General features: G+C 44.8%; 1 protein-coding gene across 1 annotated transcript; it reads right to left on the reverse strand.

Annotated features, from left to right (window-relative positions):
- Positions 1-4131: 4131 nt before the first annotated feature.
- On the reverse strand, positions 4132-13946 carry clvs2 (clavesin 2). The gene is made up of 5 exons (XM_084700556.1): positions 13558-13946; positions 12956-13130; positions 7143-7253; positions 6554-6786; positions 4132-4225 (listed from the first exon to the last, which is right to left on the reverse strand). The coding sequence occupies exons 1-5, from the start codon at positions 13944-13946 to the stop codon at positions 4132-4134; spliced, it is 1002 nt and encodes a 333-aa protein (XP_084556682.1).
- Between the last annotated feature and the right edge of the window lie 5728 nt (positions 13947-19674).

Raw genomic sequence — 19674 nt, forward strand, 5'->3', positions numbered from 1 at the left:
TTGGTGGGCCATTTCCGTTCTCTGTCATAGCACCTCCCCTTCTTCCCAGTCCCCAAGGACTGAGTCTGGCTCTTAGCATCTTGGTGTGCTTCACTGTAACTCTGCAGTCATTTCATCTAATCTGTACCACTCAGGGCATTTAGGGACAATGAGTATTTTTCTTTAAGACTAATTTCAGTGGTGTTGTGTGCCACATTGTTAATCTGGAAACTAAATACCTAAATGCAATGTGATGTGTGACCCAATTTAGAGCTTAATTCTCATTAGGGCCTTGTTAAATAGACTCCCACAGCTTTAAGAGGTGTAGGCCTATGCGCCTGAGTGCATATGCGTACTTGTGTGCATGTATGTGCTTGTGAGTGTGTGCATGTGTGTGCATGTGTGTGCATGTGTGTGCTTGTGTGTATACCATGCCCAGCTTGGTGAGTCTCTAGGGTCTTCCTTTTGTTATGGTCTGTGTGAGAGATATGGCGCATGGAGGGGTTAGTCACCATGGCATGTGTCACAAGGAAACACGTATGCTGGACCATCAGCTAGCCAGCCATCCAGGCAACCAGCCAATCAGGCATTAATATGTCCATTCAGTCAACCAGCTTGACAGCAGAATGGTCATCCAGCACTGACCCAGCCATCCAGCCCGAGGCAGACCATATGTGAGCTGTTGAGTCCTGAGGGGAAAAAGATGAAGATGACTGTTGAATTAACACTGACACCTTCCACCTCTGGCAGACAGTGGGTGGCAGCAAAGAGATTGAAACCAAAACAAACACACCTAAAAAGAGATTGGACAGAGATGGAGATAGATGTGAGAGGTTGCAGAAGGTGTAATATTCAGTCCCATCTCACCAACATGCTGAAGGCCCTTCCCTCCCTCTGACGCACCAGGTGGTTGCCTCAACACATTGCTTACAAGAGTGTGGTTAATGGTCATTCTTAGGAATATGGAACAGGATATGGAGTATCTACCTCTCTTTTCATGGACACACAGAATCATGTCACATCTGTTCAACCGTTCACAGCGGCCCTCCCAGCCAATCAAACTGCGCCATTATGATCATGTGGAAAGTGAGGAAGTGTTTCGCACTGAATAATGCAGTGAGGCTGGTAGTTTGATGCTGGGTGTGTTGACAGTAGAGGGTTGCCAGTGTGTGTGTGTGGGTGTCTATATGTGTGTCAGAGAGAGAAAAAAGGAGAGACTGAGATAGAGAGTGTGTGTGTGAGTGTGTGTCTGTGTGCACAGTCACTCACAGTGGACATTTGTCCTTTTCTCTAAATTCAGCAGTGAGAAAAAGAGTCGGCTGCTGAGGTAGCAAAATTGTTCTGCCATACGTCATGTTGAACATCTCTCCAGGTGTGCGCTTCATCAACGCTCGGAGCATGACCCTCTTGCCCCACATTATATCAGATGATTTTATCCTTTTACAGGCACCGCATGTTAGTCACAGTCTACATCAAGTTAATTGGTACTGTGTAATTATGTTGTAATTAACAACCCTAACCAACAGAATTCGATTCAGATGTACAAAGGATAGCAGTGGTATTGGTTGTTTTTGTCTTTACAACATTTGTGACACAGTTTATTGATGATAAACAGTGAGTTCATGGCAAATTATAGTGTGTCAATATTTATTGTGTGTTGCTTGCTCATGTTTGATTCAGGTACGTTGTTTATTTCGTCAAGTTGTCTTTTAAGGACATTTAAACATGTACAGTATAACACCTCTCAACACTTTATGTTATGAATGGTGTGTAATCAGACAAGCTCTTTGTTTCTACATGTTATATACAATCAAAGTGAAAAACACACAATCAAAAAGCTTAAATAAAAAGCAAGGTGATGCATCCACTTCAACATAATAAATAAATTAACATATAAATTTTAACACCCGAAAAAAAACATTTTTGTATAAATACAGTTAAGCAAAGACAGTGTTTGTCTTTGATCAGTTTAGGTGGCTTTGGTTGATAGGAGAAGACTGGAGGCATGAAGAACATTCCAAATACTGATTCATAAAAGCAGATTAAACAGAATGCTGTTAACAGGGTTAAATCTCAAAACATCGGATCGAGTTGGTGGTGGATCAGAGCTCCATTTTTAACTATAAAACATAATAAAATGCCGCTTCTTTGTTTGATCTAATGATGGATGATAACAGAACATGGATTGAGGTGAATGAAACAGCAGAATAGCATCCCTGCTGAGTCAACTGCTGAAGCTGAATCAGCTCTTGAAAACCACGTCAGTGACTGATGCATGTCCTTCACAGAACGCTGATCGCAGCTGGACAATCAGAATACTTCAGATTAAACACGGTCAGACCACAGACTACTGTATCTATAGTTCTTGACTAGGGTCACACATAAACACAACACCATGTGATGGATGTGGACAGATCCATTGCCACTTCCTTTAGTCTGGACAAGCTTTTTCCTATTTCCTCTTCTTGTCTGTCTGTTGAAACACCATAGTCTCCCCTTGGGGTAAATAAAGTACCCTCTGCTACTAAGTCACAGCGTTACTTTATGAAGTCCCTAGCAGCAGAACCTACCAACGACAGACAGACAGACAGACAGACAGACAGGAGTATAGTCAAAAAGGAATGCAAACAGACTAGTTCTGGTAGTATTTTGTTCCTACACTGAGTCACTACTGAATTTGACTGAAGCATATCTCCAGTCTCTGTCTCGATCTGAATCACCTGGATTATAGTCTAGGTGTCGGCTGTAGTTTTCCATCTGATTCCCCCCACACCAGTCTTTATGTTCAATTCACCACCAGCATGAAATAGGATATGTTGAAAAATAATGTTTTTATCCTTAAATACTGTAACTGTATCTAATTAATTTTCAAGTAACACCCTTGAGTGTGAAGAGGCGTGCTGACAGAAGAAACATCTGAGAGGACATACAGAACCATCCTCGGTTCCTGTGGCATCCTCAAATCAAAACACACCTTACACAAGTACACGTTTTTTAGAGAACCACGACACAAAGACGAAATCCCCTCATAACACTTTCAGAACTGAATTCATATATACGATTATTAAACGATTACCAACTGCATGGGTTAAGTAGAAGCTTGTGGATAGGAAGTTTGTTTTGTTGTTTTACCAATGTAAATGTTCTCAGATTGAATAAACTGGGATTGGCACATATTACAGTGTTGTATATATCAAATATTCACCCGCAACACGTTTCTACTGTTTGAAAGAACAGAGTGAGTGACCTAACTATGAACATAGAACCACCCAAATGGCTTTGCAAAAGCACATCAAACTCTTCTAGCTTGTTTTTTTTTTTTTGTTAAAGTAAAGGGGAGTTTGCTTTAGTTGGGAGAACCCTGAACACCTGCTCTGAATCCAGTTAGCAACACCATCTCCACGCCCTTCCTCCCTCCCAGTTTCTATCCTTCCTGTTAGAAGACGAAGCTTGTCATTAAACTAATCCTGAGCTGCGCTTGCAAGATAGAAACATTCTTAAATAGCGTGTCGACGCTCCCATCCCATCGCATGCCCCCACCCCCATTATCCCAGTCCCCCCCCCCCTCCCCAGGCCAAACAGTACCCAGTCCCAATGAAGTAGGATTTCCTCTATGTACCTCCTGTACCTCCCAGTTGTGTGCTACTCTGTCCCTCCCAGCACAGACACACTTCACGGGTAGCAGAACATCCACAACTCCCATTAGAGGAGACCCTCCAACAACTTGTCCTCTTTTGGGGACTTCACAATAAAAGAGTAGTAACTGTACAGTTCAGAATTGGCACTTGACAATAATAATTACATAACGGATGACCTCAGACTGTACTGTTGCTGTTCTTTAATCTCGTCTGATCTGGAAAATGCAGTCTTGTCAAGATGGCTGCTCTCTCCAGATCCTTCATCCAGGTTTCCCGCCTCTCTCCATCCATGTTTTTGTCTTTGAGGTGTCTGCTAGTGCTTGCCTTCACAGTGCCCTCTAATCACAGTCTGAGGGCAAATATTTTCAGTGTGTGCGCAGGTGTGTGTGTGTGTATGCATTTATGTGGGTATGCATTTATGTATGTATGCATCTTCTGAATGCGGGTATGTGTGTGCGTGTTTGTATGTGTATGTGTGTGTGTGTGTTTGTGTTTATGTGTGTGTGGGAGCCATTCAGTCCAGAGACAGCAGAGGCTGCATGTTTTCCTCTTCACTCTTCACCTTGTCTGGTCGTTTTAGAACTCCTGGTTCTACCACCGACTGAGACCTGGAGAACATGAAACAAACATGGCTGCTGTTAGAGATGGGCACTGGCCAGGGAACCGACACCAGCTGACCCTTCTCAAACAAGGTCAACTGTCATGGTGGAACATCTGAGGCTGTCTAAAATTAAGTGATTCTCAATCGTCAAACATTATTCTGGTAGGACCATAAACAAGATTCAAACCCACATCTGTAAGGATCACCAAAACTGAGAATCATGTTGGGTTAATGTTGTCACAGAACCAGCTCTGGTACACCGGAAGCCCTGATACTGTGCGTACAAGCTCTACACTGGAAGAGGAGGATGAATAGGAAGATGAGGAGAAGGGAGAAGCAGAGGAAGGGGGGAATTTGGAAGAGGAGGAAGACAATGAGGAGAAAGATGTGATGGAGGGTGAGGAGAAAGAAGGAAGAGGAGTTGGAGGATGGGAAGGAGGAGCAGATCCGAGACAGAGGAAATTGAGTGCCTTAGAACACGGTGCTCAGATCAAGGTCAGTGAAGATTGGTTGTATAAATGCAGCTCCAAAATCCCTTAGCATGACATTTTGTAGAGACCTTGGGTCATGTCCAATGTGCTCACACATACAGGCGCACAGGCACACACATATTTACGCATAAACAGACTGAACACAGTGAAACATACCCTAACAAACAGAGAGAGGGTGAAGGGGAGAGATAATGTGAGGGGGGAAAGGAAATAAAATCATTGAGTGAAACAGAAAGAGAGAAAGAGAAACAAAATGATAGCCAGAGGACAGGGGAGACACACAGACAAACCAAACCATTATCAAAACCAATCCCCTCACACAATGAGAACGTACATCGCCTGATGCACTCAGACCCGAAAGGTTGTTTGATCAGAAAATGTAACTCTGGGAGAGTGTGTCTTTAACCTATATGTGATGGATTCCTGTAATAGAAGCCTAAGCTGCTTTGGGGAGCTCGAGCCAGGCCAGTGTTTATCAGACGGGCAGAGATCTAGGGCAGCTTGCTCTCCAGTCTCTGCCGTGACAGAGACACAGCACCGCCATAACGGCCATAACAGCAGCACAACTACAACCCATAAAGGGGGAATATATACACACACACACAGTTTCACCTTTGCAGGAGATTGAGGCCAAAGCTAATAATGTTGTGGTAGTACAGCAGGTCCACTCAGGAGGGTTACAAACGTCTGTGATTTTGCAGCTCAGATTGATGACAGTCAGAGATGAACATTAGAGTTTTAGACAGCTGGTACCTTTACTTGAAGGCATCGATTATTACACTGACACACATTCGAGAGTACACCTACACACAGACACACACACACACACACACTGCAAGTAGTCTCCAGTGACGTGTGTGTGCTGTGTTTTAAGGAGCTAATGTACCATATGAGCCAGTATGGTCTTCCTGACCTTTGTGTCTGCAGGGTGTCTACAGGGTGCTGATCTCAGTGGAGGCCGGAGACGATAGCTTAGACAACCGTGTGTCTCCTCACATCATACCTGCTGCTGGTGAATCACTGTAAGGACACTCTAGCCTCTCTATGTCAACTAGACAACCAGGATGATATGATGCAGTAGCAGTATGTTCTAGAACCAGGATAATTACGATGCAGTAGCAGTATGTTCTAGAACCAGGATAATTACGATGCAGTAGCAGTATGTTCTAGAACCAGGATGATTACAATGCAGTAGCAGTATGTTCTAGAACCAGGATAATTACAGTGCAGTAGCAGTATGTTCTAGAACCAGGATGATTACAATAGCAGTATGTTCTAGAACCAGGATAATTACGATGCAGTAGCAGTATGTTCTAGAACCAGGATGATGTGATGCAGTAGCAGTACGTTCGAGCAGGTCTCTCTCAGACTCTCGCTCATGAAGCAGGTCTGGCGCCCACGGCCACAGATATCACTCCATCACACTTCCTCATGCTCTATAAAGTAGAGCGTTCTCAAGCTGCACTCAGTGGCTGCTGATCAGGGTGCACACATGGGCGTGCCCACACACACAGACCACAGACACACTCACTCATTGAGTTGAATGCTCATTTCATGACCCAGTAAGTCCAGACAGCCTGCCCCGAAGAAAGACACTGAGACAATGGACTCTTGAAACACACACGCACAATAATTTCTACATGCCTAATTTGTCGGATCCGAGCAAAATCTGTGTCACGTACATTTACAGCAACTGTTATGGAGGCGGTTCAGTGAGACTCGCTAGTATGATTTCCCTGCAGACAGAGACACACACCCAGCTCATAATCCGGGCTTTCGTTCGGCGGCCTAGTTTGAACACATGAACATCCAAACCAGCCCAGCTTTAAGCCTAGCTATCCTACCTCTTCATGGTCTTGGGGGAGAGGTCCTTCTCCAGGTCTCTCTCCAGGTCCTGGGCCGACAGGGTGTAGGACTCGGGGCAGTAGTCTGTGTCTTCGTCGTAGGCATGCTCCAGCAGCGTGCGCGCCCACGTGCCCATGTCATAGGGGGGCAACATGCCCCCCAACTCCGAGGGCAGGATCTCAGGGTGGATGAGCTGGTGGAGGCTGTTCAGGTTGTTTCCATGCATGAAGATCTGGGAGGAAGTGACAACACAGGAAATGTCGTTGAGAGGACAGGAATGTGATTGTGGAGGGTTGTTCAAATGCATCGATGGCAATGATGTGATAGGTACACAGAAGTTAAAGGTTATCTATTCCCATGAGAGTATTTGTCACCAGGGGTGTGGGTGACTTGTCCCAATTATTTTTAGATCATGTCTTTGTTCCTCAAAGATTTTCGAACAGTCAAGGAAAACCTAACCCTAAATGACAGCCTTACACCCCTCACTCTGAATTAACCGTAAAGGAACACCCTCCAAACGTCTCACCCAATTAACAACATCCAAACATTTCCCCCTAACGCCAACTGTACACGCTACAACCTTCTCACCCGTTTTCTCGTCTTGTCCTTGAGGAAGGGTCGTATGACAGTGTACAGGGCATGGATGTACCACGGCTGGTTCACAAAATGGATGCCTCCGAACCTGGCTGGGAAGCTGTCCTGGAAAGATGAAGAAATAAACAACAATAAAAACACATGCATCACCATCCACCATTCATCTGTATTTCCACAATACACTGGGCACACAATAGTAACATAGTTACAGTATATATTAAATAAATAAACTAAACAACCATTATGTGTGCTTCACCAGGTAGAGTAAATTACAGTACAGTATAACAGCAGTGAATAGTTCTATTATAACCTCAAATGCCTAAATCATACTTTGACCGGAGTGCAACAGACGCTGGGATTATAGTGTGACATAACAGCTCTGTGTGATGATGATGAGCCAAAAAAACCTTTATGTAAAACATTAATCTGAGTTAGGATAGGCCAAGGTACCTTCTGCAACACCCCAATCTCACAATGCACCATGGTAAGAGTTTGGGTATTGTAGACACTTACACTATTGACAGAGAACAGGCTTTCAAATGCAAGAGGAAACATGAAGGACAAATAATCCTCCAACACTGACACCATTTTAACAGCAGTAGTCAATAAACAAGGATGTCTTTCTGTGTGAACAATAAAACCAATTTTAGGACCCCGCAGGATACCACTTCTAGCTGGAAACTCATTTATAACAACAGATAATGACAACGTGCTCCAGTGTTAAGTTATTGAAGTATTTAATATCCTTTTCCTGACATCAAAAAGGTTTTAGACTTCCACTAGGATTCCTCATTGTTTGGTGTTATTAGTTAATAAACGCATTTAATACTGCTTTGGGTTCCTTGCAGCGTTTCAAATCACTCCACACACATTGCTTCAGTTTGTTATCTGTATTCATCAGGTGATGTATTTAAGATCACAGACATGACAGATTCTGAGTAGAAGAGGTTTCGACTTCCGTTCCTAAAGGAGAAAGCCTCCCGTGGTGATTTCTTCATTAACGTGCTACGCTCCACCTCTCCACCCAGCAGGGCACAGCTCCCTCCCTGTATATGGCAATCAACTCCTCTACAAAACCAGAGAGCAGAGCAAATGCCAGCAGTCCTCTCTTTATCATCTGTAAGTCGAGGCAGCAAAAGAAACTCCTCCCTGTTAGCAGTGACATCCCGTCTGCAAGGTTCTACGCCTGCTCAATTCAACCTTTAGTTTGTGTGTTTGTCCCTTCAGATCCTGAGGAGGGTTTGAATGCTGTGTTGTGGTGAGGCTGTGTGGATCACACCTGAGACAGTCGAATGGAAAGCTAGTTCACCATTGATGCAACAAACTTGCCTGGAACAAGTTTGTTTAACCAACTAGCTATTTGGTTGCTGAAACCAGGACGACCCCATTCCTCTCCTAACATTCAGTTTGTTTCAGGCTTTCCAGTTCCATTGTAATAGATGAGCAAATAGAGCCCATCAAGACATTACTGAGGGATAAAAGAACACCAATCACGGAACCAAATAGGCCCAGGTTCAAGGAGAGTCCATGGTGGGCACTACAGTCGCCGGGCAGATTTGTGTGTCTGTTCTTCTGCCTGTGAAGCACTGTGGACCAGAGACGGATAGCGCCACGAAACCCAATAAAGCCCTTTCCTGTCTACTCCCCTCAGTGAACACACTAACACACAGACTGGCAGAGCCCCAGCACTGGGAGATTAACAGCCACAGTTTGCTACATGTCACTGGGAGTATATGTGTGTCGTTGTGAGTGTTTGTGTGTCACTGTGTGTCTATGTGTCACTGTGTGTCTATGTGTGTGTCACTGGGTGTATGTCTGTGTGTGTCTGTGTACTTTACTGTGTGTCTCCTCAAAAGGACACTGATAAATGCTGATGACACCACTTGTGTGTAAGCTGACAACCACCCCCCCCCCCCAATTTTCTTTTTACCCTCTGATAAGATGTGACGTTTGAACTCTACTGAGTATGAACAAGCACACAAGGAGGGGCTAGTTTAGATGTCAAATAAACGTGGGGTGTCGGGTTTGGATTGAATCTGGCACATTCATTCATTCATGAATATAAAGATCAAGGACATAGTGATTTTGAGGTATCTGGGTAGTGTACATCAAGGATGTAAAGCTGTTATTTAACTTTTTACTACCACTGTCAACTGACATTACAGATGCTGACAAGAGTCTTGTTTGAATCTCTCCTTCCCTTGCTCGCTCTCCTTTCCTCTCTCTACATCTGTCTCTTGCACTCTCTCTCTTTTTCCCGCTCCACCCTTTTTCTCATCCCTCTCTCTAAAACTCACATTTCCTCTTTCTCAAGCTTCTCTCTCTTTTCTCTTCCCTCTATTAACAGGGCTTTTTTTTGCTCGTAGTCCTGACTCTGCCGAGTTTGTAAACCCTGTCCTGCTCCTGTCACTAGTCATTGGCAAAGCATGAGTGAACTCATCCCATGGTAGAAAAAAGGGAGATAAAAAAAGAAAAACATCAATTTAGTAGAGACCCTTTAAAAATGAGACAGAAAGAACCCATAGCCTGCAGTGAAGAATGTGCTTTATTATCATCCCCCACTGTGATAGAGTCCGCTAATACAGGAAGTACAAAACACATACACAAAGATACACAACAGGAACTAGCCAGCGGCAGAAAAAAGACAGAATCGTACTCCCATACCATCACACACACAGAAACTTGGTCCCATACCATCACACACACAGAACCAGACCCTGTTCTATACCAATAAATACAATATTGTCTTAAGTGCAATATTTTTCTACAGTATAGTACATACTATAGAAACCATGGTGATAGAAAAATGAGGGATGACAACTGCCAGACCTCGCTATCAGACCAGTTCAACCGGATTGGCTAAACTTTTCTTACAAGCCAATTCAAAGCAATCAAAGTTATCAAGTCAGTTCTTCAGTTTTTGAGTTATTCACGCAGTCAGTCAGCCTGCCCTTGTGACTTGCATGAAAGGCTTTAAAACCCTCTTACAAACTACTTCTTCTACAGGCTTCTATGGGACCCTGAATCACCTGACCCTGAATCACCTGACCCTTAATCACCTCGCCCTAAATCACCTTACCCTGAATCACTTCATTATGAATCAACTCCCCCTAAATTACCTCACCCTAAATCACCTTACCCTGAATCACTTCATTATGAATCAACTCCCCCTAAATTACCTCACCCTGAATCACCTTACCCTGAATCAACTTACCCTGAATCACCTCACCCCGAATGACCTTACTCTCAATCACTTCACCCTGAATTACCCCTCCCCCTGAAACACCTCACTCAGAAACACCTCACTCAGAAACACCTCACCCTGAATCGCCTAACCCATTAACTCCTCCCCCAGAAGAGTATTACTCATTTCAGCATGTGCTGAGACTCTACTCACGCCTCGATGTATCTCGTGAATGGACAGCTAGCTAGCATATTCCCAACTACACACCTACAGACACATACCCCCCAAAACTTGTGAGTGCAGCATGAATACTTTATAGTGTGCTCAAAAGATGAGGTCTAAAGATAGCTGGCTCCAGCACAATCCTCCTCTCTCACGTCCCCAATTACCCTTGTGACAGACTCACCATTAACACTGATGAGGATTTGGTCACAGTGAATCTGGTTGCACAAGAGCATTTGAATAATGTGTCACCATCTCAAATGATTATTACCCATGATTGATTGAGCCCAGTGATAATGGGTTTTAAGCCATCCACTCAGAAGATATGAATTTGAATGAGTTATGTAAGGAAGATGACTCTGACATCAGAAACCAAAAGATTCAAAAATAATTATCAACTTAAATGAAAACATTGCAAACTAAAATACTTAGAGCACCCAAATACATACAGCACCCAAATATTATCTTCCTCTAAAGGGAGTTTTCCTCTAAATTTTGACCCAGCAGATCTCTCTCCCTCCCCTGGCCTGTGTTAAGCCAACACACTCAGTCCTCCTCTAGCCAGGCTCTCAAAGAGAGAGAGAGAGAGAGAGAGAGAGAAAGAGAGAGAGAGAGAGAGACAATGAGGCAGACATGCGTTTCTCCCTTCGAGAGCAGCCCATCTGGAGAGAGAGGAGCATAGCATGGTGGTCGGACAGGTTGCCACGGAAACTCAGCGTGGGGTGGGATGGAATGGGCGGGGGCAGTCGTGGGTGGGTGGGGGTAGGGGTTGGTCGAGTTGTGATTGGCTGCCAAACATTCTGTATTTCTTTAGACTAAAGAGGGACAAAAGACAAGTCAGACAAAGGGGGGATGGGGGGAGGAGAGAGAGAGATGGGGGAGAAGAGAGAGATGGGGAAAGGGATCAAGACATGGGGGAGGAGAGGAACATGGTGTGTGGAGAAAAGAGAGATGGGAGGAGAGAGAGAAATGGTGAGTGGAAAGAAGGAAGAGGAAAGAGATAAAAAGATGAGAAGCAGAGAGAGAGAGAGAGAGAGAGAGAGAGAGAGAGAGAGAGAGAGAGAGAGAGAATAAAGGTAGGGAAGAAAAGAAAGATACCCAGGAACGGGAGCAGGGGGGAAAGAAAGAATTGACGGGTGAGATGAAAGAGGGGCAGAAAGATCTATTCTATAACAAAGCATTGTGTGAGGAGACCAAGGAAAGCATCATCTGCTAGCACCAAGCTTTTGTTTCCTTGTATTGATTTGCCAGGAATACACACATACACCTAACAGTCCTGGTTCATCTCTATCATCTATCAGTACCTACTAGATACACAGTAAACTGATATGGTGAATTTGTGCCCTATGAATTCACTATCTACGACTACAAGTCTGTAGTTGCAACCTATAAGCCTGTAGCACCGTTTAAACACACTTAAACCTGTGAGGAAACAAAATCCCTCCTGGCCTCGCAGAGGTGGTTCAGAGAATTAGTGAATATATTTTGGAGTGAATCTCCATTTTCCCCTGTAAGTCTCTGAGTCCTGTGTAATCTGCTGGGATCTGTGCAGGCAGGGAGCTCAGAGCTGTTGTTAGCCAGGGTGTGAAATGTCAAGACATCCCAGCTCAAGTGTATCATGGTAGTTGTGAGTGAGACGCACCAGCTACAACAACAAGGAAATGATAAACCGACTGAGAAGAGATGCTGTAGAGCCCACACACACAGGCATTCACACACACATGCACATATGCAGACACACACAAATGCCCACTCCCAGACGCAGACTCACTCATGCACCTCGGAGGCACACACACACACATTCAAGCACTCTTACAGACACACACTACCGTCGCACACAATACAACATCAATCTGTTGATTCTGTCCTGGATTTAATCATCAGCAAAATATTTTTGCCAGTGTTTGTTTACATCTTCTTACCCCATGGCTTCGAGAGCCCCAGAGTGTGTGTGACTAATAGCTCTCATCCATTATTCACACTCTAATCTGTGTCTGGAGAGCCAGGAGAGTGTGCTATGACCTCATACTGGCCTCACATTGAAGCAGACCTAGAGGTCAACAGGGCTGCAGTATCATCCACGTATGGAGCTGCAGACACTGCACGTCAAACAGAACGCTAGCAGCTGCTTCTGGCAGTTTCTGATGTGATGTGTTCTCTCACCCCGTAGATTGAAACGTGAACGAAAAGGGGCCTGTGCTCAAGGGCGACCGTGTTCTACAGAGACAATGTTGAGGGGGACAGTGTTCTAAGGGGACAGTGTTCTAGGGTGGAAGTGTTCTAGCATGACAGTGTTCTGGGGTGTAGTGCAACAGGACCACAGACATTCAGTTGCTTTATCTGACAGACCATTTAAAAACTTCTGGAGCACCTCAAATGCAAAATAGAATCCCTGACTTACCTGTAGTCCCTCTATGGCCAACCTCAGCATACTGGGGGTGAGCTTGGAGGCCTGTTTGAAAGTGAAGTTGCTCCAGTCAATGATCAGGACGAAGCCGTTGACCTGCAGCTCTGGGTCCTCTATCATGGATTCCAGGGACAGCAGGATGGCTCTCAGGATGTCCACAAACGTGTACCTGCCGGAGGAGGAGATGACGTGAGGAGAACGTCCTGGTACAGACTTGTGGAAGGATGAGATGGAGGTCTATAGAGGAGGAGGAGGGCTCAAAAAAGCAACAAGAAACCCAGAAACAGTAGGACTTTAAAAGAGAGACAGAGAGACAGAGATGTATCTTGAACATAATGATTTCATTGTGTAAATCCATTAAGAGAATCACTAACTCCGGTCCGTAAAGAACACCAGAGAAGGACATACAGACATGTTCAAAACTGAAAATAAGTTGGGTATTTAGTTTAAGGCAAGTCTCTGTTATGCCAAGGATTAAGATGGAAACGTTTGGGGACAGAAGTTCACATAAGTTAACTTAAAAGCTGACCTTGTGTCATTGTGTTCTATTCAATGTTTAAAACATCTATCCCGCAGTGTGAGCCAAACAAACCTACCTGCTCTGGTCCCAATTCGCCGCGAACAGAACAAGTATTTTTCTTCCGAATCTGTCCAAGTTCGATAACACTCCTGGAAACCCATCTTTGAGAGCCTGCTTGATACCTGGGTCAGTCGGTTTGAGGTTTTTAAACATATCCAAGTTTTGTTGTCGGTACTCAAAGTACTGAGCCAACAACCGAAACGCCTCGAAATGGTTAAACTTCCGTGCTCTGAGAAACCGTAGGATAAAAGGATCATCTGTCCTGAGAAAGCCAATATCTGGACGAGTGATGATCATGTCCCTTACTTCCTGTATGTCCTGGTGGAGAGTGTCTGGATTCTCTTTCAGCTCCACCTTGGCTTTCTCCAGGGTTTCTGGGGACAAGCCAGCCTGCAAGTGAGTCATCGTTCCTGTAACAACTGCTACAACCAAAAGAACACAAATGGGAGGTAAAATGGTAACGATAAAAAGGTTACCGAAGAGGAAGCCGTCAACTATGACTGCGTCACGCAGAGTAGCCTGCTCTAGATCTAGAGTTCCTTTGAAGATTTCTAATGACAACCGGTATTCGGGGGCCTGTGATGCTCGGTGCAACCTAAGCTCTTATTCACTTTCTGGGCAGCGCCATTCCACCTGTATGTAACATTTGACTTGAACTTTCCACTCGTTCGTCGGCATTCTGATCATTTTGTTCTCCCTAGCAAATCTAACAACAACCTTTGTTGATTTTTTTAAACTGACTCTCCAAGCAACATGCTATCACAGGATCAGCTTCCAATTGCATCCAGCCTGTCGGTTGTCTTGGTAGCCCAACCTCACCAAACAGCCGCTATACCATCCACCCCCACCCTTATATACTATTATGTCTACAATTGCCACGAAAACATGTCACTATCCTACATTAAGCAGTCAGACAATGCGGCACCCTGCAGCAAGTTCGAACAGAACTCTTCTCTCTAAACGCATCTCAATTTGCGATACTGCTGGCAGTTTACCAGAAATTGGTTGAAATTTAAAGTCTGAAGGCGATATAATATTCCGTCGACATTCTTACTCCATTCTTATAGTCTATTTCCATCCTGTGGTTTTCAGTGGAAATACTGGAAAAAGATATCGGCCCAGGTCCGCGTCCCGTTTGTTCTGTGCGCCCCGCTGCTCCGGTTCCGTGGCGGATGGTTTACGTCAGTGCTGCTGCTGTTTCCGTTTTGTTGCTGGTGAAAGTGACTAAAATCCATCGCTCCGGTGATCCAGTCAGTCTGGCCGTCATCACATGCATGGCGGAGGAGGAGGAAAGAGAGAGGCTGACTAAGGGAGGAGGGGAGTCTCACCCGATCTTTATTCATTGCATCCCAACACCTGCTATTTCTCTCTCTCTCTCTCTCTCTCTCTCTCTCTCTCTCTCTCTCTCTCTCTCTCTCTCTCTCTCTCTCTCTCTCTCTCTCTCTCTCTCTCTCTCTCTCTCTCTCTCTCTCTCTCTCTCTCTCTCTCTCTCTCTCTCTCTCTCTCTCTGACACGTAGCCACTCTGTTGATTCATCTTCTATCATCATATTCCGAGCAAACACAACACACCAGATCTCCGCTCACTACAAAGATGGTGAAGTTGACATAACCTTTGAGGCCAACAGTAGTTCTATGCGTTGTAACCTCTGTCTGACATCCTTTATAAATCAGCATAACGAAACTGTTGTCAGATCCTTTGAAAAACATGTATCCAACCGTATTCATCTTTATCAAAACGGTGTATCCTTGTGAAACTTAATATTCAGATCCCGTACATATTCTGTCGACTGCAATCAGCTTAATCTCTCTGTTCTGATTGATTGCTGGCAGACGGACCCCGACCGAGTGGGCTTTGTTTAGGAGAGGTTGGTTCAAGCGACCCTAAGTCCTTCCAGTATTTTCCAGCGCGGGTAAATAATTAGCCAGCACCATGTCTGGTCCAGTAGGACTAATTGTTACAACCTTCTCCAACTGGAAAACATTACACAGGTTGACCAAGCCATTGTGAAACTCAGTAGACCAGGGTAAGGCATGTCGCAGCGCAGACACATAAACACACACACACACACACACATTCATAAGTGCGGGGAGTCTATAATATATATAATATTTTATATTTCAACCTGGGGAAATCCATGTTTTTGTTTGTTTGTTTATCAACCGTGGCTCATTTGCTTCCAGGCTTTACATATCAGTGGCCGTTGTTCAAAGTGGAGCCCGTCACGCAGTGTGCTTGTGCTGTTCCTACGTTCTCGAGACAGTCATGCGTCAAAAGCTGCTTGTGTGTTGAGGTGGTGTGCATGGTTCATTGATTCACCAGTTAGCTTGCTTTGTTGTCGTTGTTTAGTTACATTTCACAGTTCAGACACAATAAGTTATGTTGTCTTGTCAGCCTCTCCCGTGCTTTCACATTATGCGAAACGTCGGAGTGTGGAGGCAGATAAGGGCCAGAATGGATAATGTCCTGAACTGGCACTGGGACCCAAGGGGAGTAACCAGGGGTGTGATGGTGGTGGTGGTGGGGGGGGGGGGGGGGGGGGGTGACAGCTGAACAGTGAAAGGGAGGAAAAACAGACTCCCGGGAGAGAGGGAGAATGGGCAGCCGATAATTGCAGAGCTCCTCCGGGGTTATGGTCAGGCAAATCAAATGAATTATGCACCCGCATAGGAAATTACATTGGGTTGTGTAGTGGCTGCGCAGCTGTCAGTTTTGAAGTGGCCCCTCTGAATTGGCACTTTGGTATTTCAATGGTTGATAGGCCTGATAGGGCATAGGCCTAGAATGTCGTCTAATGTTAGATTTTTGTTTGTCTCAATGTATCTGCTCTTCCCTGGCATTTAGACTGACATTCAACTGTTATTGGACCACAATATATCGGTGTGAAACTCTATCAATCTATCCAAGGCTAGTAAAGGCTATCTTTCTGGAGGGGCCTATAAAAGCATGTGTCTTTCCATGACCATCTTGCGCCCAATATTTAGTGTCATTAAATGTCTCACTGCTGTTTGAGTAAGCCAAAGCTTGTGAGTCCAGCACTCCCGTGACCGATTCAGCACCAGAGTGAGTGGACAGCGCCATGGCCATTCTGTCAGGAAGCCGCAGCAGAGTCACCTTGTCCGACATGCACTTGTTCCTGTCGGCATATAGTCTGTTAGTTTGGCGTATTCCATCCCAATGCCTCGACCTGTAGGCTGTATCAAAACGTGCTGGTGTGAAAACGTCTGGTCTGTTAGCTGGGAATTACGGCTTTACCCGGGGGGACTTATCTCCTCTTCCAGCTGTTGCGAGAAGAAGTGAAGAGAGAAGGCCTATGGGGGAAATAGTATTCTGGGCATTCATCCAATTAATCAAAAGTCCGTTTTGTTTAAGCCGACACGTAACGGACACAATTCAATTTAACATACTCCTCTTTACTGTCGAACTTAGGTGTCATGTATTCTCAACTCAACGCTGCTGGAAACAAGCGGTTGGGTCCAGTGCGGCAATCTGCACGGACCAGCTAGCATCAGTGCTGTCCGGGTGAGCTCGGCTTCCATACTCGCATCCTCAGTCCTAGACAGTGATTCAGATAGCAGTAATGGACTCGTGTTGTTGGTTTAGCTGGGGCCCACCCTGGGGCATCTCTAAATCGCTCACTGTGTGTGTGCACATGTTCTGATGGAACAAAAAACATGTGCTGCTGTAGAAGTGATAAATTCAACGCCATATGGTCGGCCGGCATGCGCCTGCGGGTCCGACCGGATGTTGCTATGTGACATCTGGGCGAATTAGGATGAGCTAACATGCTAATGTTTTTGTGTGTAGTCCTATGAGAATGCTGTCTGTGTGTGTTTGTGTGTTCTACAGCCGGACAGTCTCCAGAGTAAAAATGTAGCCTCGTGCTCTTGGTTCAAGCAACTTGCCTTAAGTCTGTTACGTACAGACATACAGACATCACAGACATGCACACACAACAAATTGCCTGTGTGTTTAATTTGGTCTCAAATGTAGACACCTAAACTATTGTTCATCCTCTTCTTCCTCAGTTTCCTATTGGTAGTCTGAATCTGGTCACATCGTAAATTTCCAGTGGCAAAATGTCCAATTAAATAGAAAGCACTGCAAGATGTAAATTGATTAACCAGACAGTCATCAATGCTAATTCTGCCTTAGTGCGAGCTAAAATAATGCTGTCAAATGGATGAAGTACATATTCGCCGCCTACCGGTGGCAGTATTGCAGCATGGACATCCTTTATCTGGAATTCGGTTCACAGTCACCATAGATACAAACTTTAAACGTGCCTATGAGTAATGCATGTCATGGATCTCCTCCATCAGAAAATAAGAAATAATTTGCATTGTTTGTATTCAAATAGCAAAAATACCAGTACTGACCATGTATTAGGCCTATAAACCACCCATCATTTTGAAGCGTGGTGAGGAATAGACCAGTAGACCTGTAGATCAAAGCAAACTACGGAAGCTCCAGATCTGAGACACGAAGAACCATTGCTGATGTAATCACACATGTAGAATGACACAGGCATGTGTGTACATCATCATCTCATTTGACTCATATTGTAGTGGGGATCTATGAAGGCTTTAGTGGCATTGCTATACATATACATTGTCTTAGATTGGATTTGATACATTAAACTGACATATAATATATATTTACACACAGACTACTGCACCATGTGTAACAAGGCAGGTCATTGAGATTAACAATGAAGGAACACAGGCACTCAGCAGTAATGAGAGTACTCCACCAGCTCCACACACACACACACACACACACACACACACACTAACACACACACAAACACTGCAGTCTACCCTCCAACCTCCCTCTTTCACCCCTTCAAATATGTATCCACCACCCCCTCCCTCCATACACAACCATTCAACCATTCAATCCTCCATTTTCCCATATGCAGACAGTGAGCCTAAGCTGCAGGTGAAGTCATCTGTAGAGGGCACAGTCATTGGGTCAGGGGTCACAGAGGGTCAGTACAGTGTATATCAAGTGGAATGAAAAGGGTTGCAACCCCTTTAGGCTCGAGCTGGATCAAAGCTATTAGACTGGATGTTCTGCCAGGGGCAAACCCATTGACCCCCCAGTCTGGGTCCTGCTGCGGGGGCCAACTTCAGGCCTGCTGCGCCCCCCCCCCACACACACACACACACGCACACGCACACTTGCATGCGCATACACACCCAACACCCTGCTCCACTTACAAGCAGCCTAGCGACCTCTCTAGGAGTCATTACTGAAAACATGGTTGCCTGTTTGGATATTAGTAGGAATAGCTGTGTGATGGAGGGGTGAGGGTGTAAGAGAGGAAGGGGAGGATTACAATCGAGCGAAGAGGAAGGGGGTGGGGGATAGAGAAGTAGAATGTGAGCCTATTACACACACATGATACTGTGAGTTAAAATGATTATGTAAGTGCCTTCTAATGAGCTTAGATCACACTGTAGTACTGAACTGGGGGTGTAAGAGTTTGCTGGAAGTTATCTAGCTTTATTTGGGGTGAAAGCGACACACAGTATGTTTTTAGCCTGAAGAACCAAGACCTACATGCTCATCATCTTTTTTGGTGATTTGCAACTGAAATGCATTTCTTTACAACTTGTATTTTCCATTTTCATAGTGCGTGTCAAAAGTCAGTTCAACGGCCCACCAAACCAAACTTACTGGCCATCCCCATGTCCCCCTCCCAGCTGACAAGCCCCACTCATTTAAATCTTCTTGGAAGACCGTCTAATATATGCATTTCAGGCCGAACTATTCAACAGAATTTAATTTTTTTTAACATGCCACCCCAAGATGTTCCCTTACCCCATCTGGCTCCTCACTAAACATTTTCTGCATGCCCCTTGTGTCAGTCCTGTTCCTTCTCTAACTTCTCTTCTCATCTTTTACTCAAACAGTTTTTTATTTGGCTGACTGCTGCATTTTATTGCACACATATGTACATATATTTACCACTGTTACACTCGGTGCTTTGTGTAGACGAACAGCAGCTTGGCCCTGGAGGACCATGGGAAACCTCTCACACAGTGGGTCACATTTTAATTGGCAGCAGTCACCATCACTGGATGACTGGACTGCTTTCAAAAGCTCACTCTCTTTTCTCCTCTCTTTCT

The sequence above is a fragment of the Hypomesus nipponensis genome, chromosome 6 (genome assembly GCF_054491055.1).
Source record: "Hypomesus nipponensis isolate SF chromosome 6, ASM5449105v1, whole genome shotgun sequence".
NCBI lineage: Eukaryota > Metazoa > Chordata > Actinopteri > Osmeriformes > Osmeridae > Hypomesus > Hypomesus nipponensis.

Excerpts from the sequence above, each read along its gene's own strand:
- clvs2 (XM_084700556.1), bottom strand. The coding sequence starts at position 13,946 with ATGACTCACTTGCAGGCTGGCTTGTCCCCAGAAACCCTGGAGAAAGCC. Across the intron at positions 13,131-13,557 it reads GCGAATTGGGACCAGAGCAG|GTACACGTTTGTGGACATCC; the intron begins GTAGGTTTGTTT and ends CTCCTCCGGCAG. Across the intron at positions 4,226-6,553 it reads TCCCCCAAGACCATGAAGAG|GTCTCAGTCGGTGGTAGAAC; the intron begins GTAGGATAGCTA and ends CATGTTCTCCAG.